This window comes from Rana temporaria, chromosome 1 (assembly GCF_905171775.1).
Source record: "Rana temporaria chromosome 1, aRanTem1.1, whole genome shotgun sequence".
Lineage (NCBI taxonomy): Eukaryota > Metazoa > Chordata > Amphibia > Anura > Ranidae > Rana > Rana temporaria.
In genome coordinates this window covers 560,745,833-560,751,945 of record NC_053489.1, presented here as the reverse complement: position 1 = coordinate 560,751,945, position 6,113 = coordinate 560,745,833, and the positions used below count along the sequence as shown (strand labels likewise).

Genomic DNA, 6,113 nt, shown 5'->3' with positions numbered 1-6,113 from the left:
CTTATCAATGTAAAAACGGAGCAAAGGGGCGGGACCTTAAATAAAGCACATGGTTGCAATGCGGTAAATTGGTGGGCGTATACAAATTTTAAATCTGTTTATATACATATTATAGACACACACACACACACACACACCGTATATACTCGAGTACAAGCCAAGTTTTTCAGCCCTTTTTTAAGGGATGAAAATACACCCCTCGGCTTATACTCGAGTCAGTGTACCTGAAGGGCTGTGAGCGTCCATTTTTTAAAAGTCGTAGCTTCCCCCGGTCCCTTCCATGATAGGAGTTTCCTAGCAGGCACGGTTCAGTGTTTTCACCCATCACAGACGTTCTCTTGTCCGAGGATGAAAAGACGTCCATGATTGGCGGGACACTGAACACAGTATCTGCTGGGAAACTGAGTCCGAGGATGAGAAGACGTCCGTGATAGGCTGCTGGGAAACGCCTATCATAGAACGGGACTAGGAGGAGACCTCAACTTTTAAACAATGAATTAAGACACCCGCAGCCTGTCAAGATTTTCAGGTACACTGACACGGGCACAGGAAGGCTGCAATGGGCAAAGTGAGGTTGGGCACAGTGAGACGTGCAAATGGGCATTGTTGACCCTCTTTTCCGCTTACAGTAGCTGCTGCATTCTCACTCTAGGCTTATACTCGAGTTAATAGGTTTTCCCATTTTTTGGGGGTAAAATTAGGTACCTCGGCTTATACTCGAGTATATACGGTATATATATATATATATATACATATACATACATATACATACATACATACACACACACACATATATACATACACACACACACACATACATACACAAACACACACATAATTAGCTTGATGTCAGTTTGGAAAGGATTCAACATGACAAAAACACGGGTAAAAACATGATACCACGTAATAAAATTCCACAACACATCCAATTCATATGGGTACATACGTAAATAGCATTGTATTGCCTGCATGACCTGTGGCCTCTCTGGATCAATCATGATAAAAAGATAAATGAAACACACTGCATAAAAAAACTGCCAATATGGTGGATTGTGGAATTCTAATATGCAATACCATGTTTTACCCATGTTGAATCCTTTCCAAACTGACATCAGCTAATTATGTATGTATGTATGTATGTATGTATGTATGTATGTATGTGTGTGTGTGTGTGTGTGTGTATATATATGTATATATGTACATGTGTGTATATGAACCGATTAAACTTTTTCTACGTCCACCAATTCTCCTCATTGCAACCATGTGCTTCATTTAAAGTCCCGCCCCCCTTGCTCTTTTTTACTTATGTAAACACAAATGACCGACACCACTCACATCTGGAGACAAATAGAAATGTCAACATGTTTTTTTTAGCAAATAAAACTGCAATTAATATTTATTTATCAATCCACAGGATAATTTTTCTTTCTACATTAGACAGATATATCAGTTCCATGTTAATAACAAAAATGAGAAAACTGCGCTGTTGTAGTTAACATTCTTTCCGCTAACAAACAGGAAACTGAATCATAAAATAAATCTGTTGTATAAAAAGATAGAAAAAAATTATATTCATTTTAGATTTTACCGCAAATAAAATATCCCCTGTATAAAACATAAACAAAGCTTTCTTTGGGAGAGATTAGTAATATCTTTATTTAATAATTTGCATAATAATTATTTTAAAATGCTCAAGAAGATATAAAACTCTGAATAGATCTAAATTGTAGAGATCTATTGTACCTTGGTTTGAGCAGGTTAGTAAAAAAAGGCTCTTTTAATAAATTACAATCATTAATAGAACTATTTATATTTTACTCGGAACAGAACCTTTACTGTTGTAGCAGGCCATTGCCTTAAAGGGCTGGTACTCTCTAAATGAGTGTTTCAGTCTAATATAGATGCTGGAGAATTAAACCGCCCAACTGTTTTGTATCCATTCTTTGGAGACTAGTGGCAAAAAGCTCTTTATTTGCAGGTCTGCACATTGGCTACAGCTGCTAGGAGGAGGTCCCAAGCTCCATGTTACATTTAAATTTATTTTATAGTATAAGATTCCAACAGCAGCTGAAAGTGGGTGAGGAAACCCAGTCTAAGGCAGACACAGTCATATATTATGCAATTTTTTAACCAAACCAAAGAAGATTTGGAATTTGCATGTCTCATCCAAGTATCATGGATGTTAAAAATTGATAATTCTATAGCGTTGGTCAGAGAAATATTCACTCATGATGGACAAATTCTGTTTGAGCACGCTGCAAATTAAATAATGTTTTAATTGTGCAAGCATTTGAATACAAAGAATTATGCTTTTAAACATATTATTGTTTAAGTATAAATCTTTGTTGCTGGAAATGTTCTAGCATTATTAGTAAAAGATCTGTGTATGGCCAGCACTATGTATACTTTGGAAAGCAAATTAACTTTCAAGGCAAGATTCCAACTAAAACTTTTTAATGCAGGTGTAGTGGCAATTGACTGCCTATTTTTTGTTGCCAATCAGCTACTCCTTGATTAAAGTTATATCAGTTTTGCATTAAGCAAAATACCTATGTGTTAAGAGAAATGCATTTTCTACAAAACTGCCTGGAGTTTTTTTTTTTTGATGATCACCAACTAAGGCATTTGTAGAAGAGCGAATATTTTTTTTTCCCGTACAGAAAACATTGTAGTCCCTCTTACAATTATCTTTAACTGTAAAGAAAAACATATTAGAATTAGGGAAATCTTTCAAACATCTCAAAAACATTTTTCATTAGGTTAATAAATTATCAAGTCAAAATTGTGTGCTTTTAGGGCACACAGTAAAGTTCCTTATTTTACCCCTATGTCTGCTCAGTCATTTACAACAAGCTATTTTAAATTACTGCCTGATAGGGTTTCCAAATATGTTGAAATTGCTATGCATCAATGTGGAGCCCTGCCTTTTCCTCAGAGAAAAAGGAATGTCCCTTTAACTGTACATGCTTTGAAAAAAAAAAAATGTTTGACAATCGACAGTCTGACTGGGTTGGGGAAGAAAATTGTTGCGCAAATCGGCAGATTTCACAGTGCCTGGGAGCAGTTTATAGCCACCATAATAATAATAATAATAATAAAAAAGTACATAAGATGTGCAATCTTTCTGCCAAGTCATAGCTGTCATCATGAACAGACCTTTGTGTCTGTAGGGTGCTCTTGTATCTTTTGGAGAACATGCAAATATACCGAAATCTTGTTATACTGAATACAAGCCAAGCTTGGGTATACCCAACATAAGGCTGTGTAAATTGTGGCCCCCCAAAAAAATGTAAAGGAGTACAATAAATGGCCACTTGCCTTCTGTTAAGTGCTGATTTTGTAAGGTGCACAAGCAGATTGCAAATGGGCTACAACTGTAATATAAAATATACATATTTACAATATAGAACTTTTTAATATTTTTTCTTTTAAGGAACAAGAATGATACTCCTGCCATATCGCACTTCCCAGTCCACGCTAAGGCCTGTGTTGACTTGAATCTGTATTGGTCCTGTTCTACACTCATCTTGCAGACCTTTTTTTTGGTAGACCTTAATCCTGAGAAAAATCTTCGTCAGTATCCACGGCAGCTTTCTACACTGACTGATTTGATTAAATCAAAACGGCATGTTAAGGGCAGAAAATGATAATTTAATAAGATGACAAAATTCCTTTTCTTTCTTCTCTCCCGGAAAATAAAAATAAAAATATATGAACAAGTCCTTCTAAAAAGTCTTAAGGCTCGACTGAGTGATATCTGATGTTTTCTTAATAACTGTGGCTCTGGTTTCATGGTCTTTCCGGGTGATAAGTGTTGAAGAACTGGCTGTCTGTAAAATGGGGTTTGGTTCTGGAAATATGGGCCAGTTGCTATTATAGGGCATGGGGAACTTCTCCTCCTTTATTGTAACTTGGAGATCCGGCTTGTTAGACGTTACAAAGGTCTGCATGCCCGGGAGGTTATAGAGTGCTCTTGGGCTGGTAGTCCGTACACACTCTCTGTTTTCACTGTTCCTTTGATTTTGCAATCGGCTCTGGAATCAAAAAAGAAGAACTATATGAGGCAGTGTTATTTTCCCTATTACAATGCATTATCAGATGGCATTAAATTGGAAACTAAAATGCCTTAGGGTAAATCTTCTTTTAAAGTAATATTTTAAATGCTTATGCGTTTTCAAAACGCTGTTTTATGTTTTTCACTATATGCATACAGTCTGTTTTTTTTTTGTTTTTTAAAGGGCATAATACATGACAAAAGATTACCAGAGTACAGATCACGGGCTCCATGCCTTTTGGCTTGCTTTGCCCGACTTAGGGTTTGTTCGCATCAGGTGCATTCCCACCAGAGGTCAAGTCATAAAGCCTTGTTCCCTATGAGGGCAGTTTACACTACTGCATTGCAGAATGTTCTTTCAGTGCAAGCCCTGAAACATCATAGAGAGCATCCAAAAAGGAAAATTCAAAGCACCCAAAAAGGAACAAGTTGCTTAAATGAATAATTCTCTTGTGTGTGCAAATTTCACCTTGAACTGCTGGACACTGTAAAATACATGGTCACTCTGCAGGTGTATTGACTAACACCACTCCTTGGCTCAATTGCCTGTGTTATTAAAGCGGAGTTCAACCTAAAACAGGCATGTCATTTTTTGGGGGGGGAGTGGGGGCTTCAGGAGGAGAGGGACTTCCTGTCCCACTTTCTCCTTCTACCCAGGGACCTCTTAGGCGATACACAGCACATCACAGGGCATGGGGCACACAGTAAGTCACATCAGGCGGTACACAGCAGGGCATGGGGCACATAGCAGGGCAATGGACACATCACAGGGCATGGGGCACACAGTAGGGTACATCAGGGGGTACACAACAAAGCACAGGGCACATCAGGAAGTACACAGCAAGGCACAGCACAGGGCACACAGTAGGTCACCTAACAGGGCACACAGTAGGGAACATAAGGGAGTACACAGCACATCACCACAGTAGAGCACATCACAGGGCACACAGTAAGTCACATCAGGCGGTACACAGCAGGGCAAACGACAAGAGTCTTTCATTCATTGTTGTTTGTGCCAATTTACCCTGCAATTGTATGAAGGAGTTCTGTGTTGATATGTATGATAATGTGTATTGTAGTTAGGGAGTCACATCAGCTGCTTTAAAGGATTAGTTATTTAGCTTGTGTTAATTTATGTTTCTGGTTACAGGTGTATTGTTAGAGTAATATGAGCAGGAGGGAAACCTCCTCTTTAACTGTATATAAGACTGTATTCTTGTTCTAATAAACTGTCAGATGTTTTACCCTACACTGAGCTATGACTAGTGAATAGGAAAGCTAAGGGGTCTTGGATTGTGTGGCACCGGACAGAGGAAGCATTTACGGCGGACAGACTCATCTTGAGTACGGGGGTCCATCACAAACTATTCTGCCAGGTTCACAATTCTAGCTGGTTGCCTACCAGCCTCCTTAAAAAAGCTGTGGCTCTATGCATTTTTCACATATAAACATACATGCTCATCCTATAAATGAAAATGTTTTCATCCAATATTTATTTACTTTCAACCACTGTCTTCCCATTCAACATGGGCTTTAGCTTATATACTAAGGAAAAAGAACAGTGTCCAACAAGCATTTACAAAGCTTATGGCTTATTGCAAGTAGATTTTCTGAAGCCCTTGAAGCACTCATGAAGTTCATGTATTGGAGTGGTGAGCATGGATCCCAAAATATTTGTAGAGGCAATTTTTTTAAAAATAGAATAAACATGGTTTACTCACCTGCTCTTCTGCATTCTGAGAGTTGTCTTTTGAATCCAGCCTTAAAGTGGTTTTTAAAGTGGTTTCAAAAGTAAAATGTTTTTTTACCTTATTGCATTCCCCCCAAAAAATAATTTGAGCCCTGTATCGATCCAGGACTGCGCCTGTCTGCTGGTTTTCTCTCCTCTTACCCTGCTCTCACAAACTTAGCTTAGAGCAGCGGGAACACTTGGCTCCTGGTTCTGTCAATAGGACGCGCAAAGCCCAGCTCAGGATCAATTCCACACATCTGTCCCCCTAGCAAGTACTTCTAAGGGGCAGAAACAAAAGAGGAGGAGCCAAGATCACTGGTGGGGGAC

At 38.5% G+C, this 6,113-nt stretch overlaps 1 protein-coding gene across 1 annotated transcript in view; it reads right to left on the bottom strand.

Moving 5' to 3' along the window:
* Nucleotides 1–1,378: 1,378 nt before the first annotated feature.
* Nucleotides 1,379–6,113, bottom strand: part of LOC120921393 (interferon regulatory factor 2-like) — a 46,924-nt gene continuing 42,189 nt past the window's right edge. The window contains 1 exon segment of the mRNA XM_040333985.1: nucleotides 1,379–4,034. Within this exon segment, the coding sequence (XP_040189919.1) occupies nucleotides 3,726–4,034 (309 nt within the window). The 3' untranslated portion in view covers nucleotides 1,379–3,725.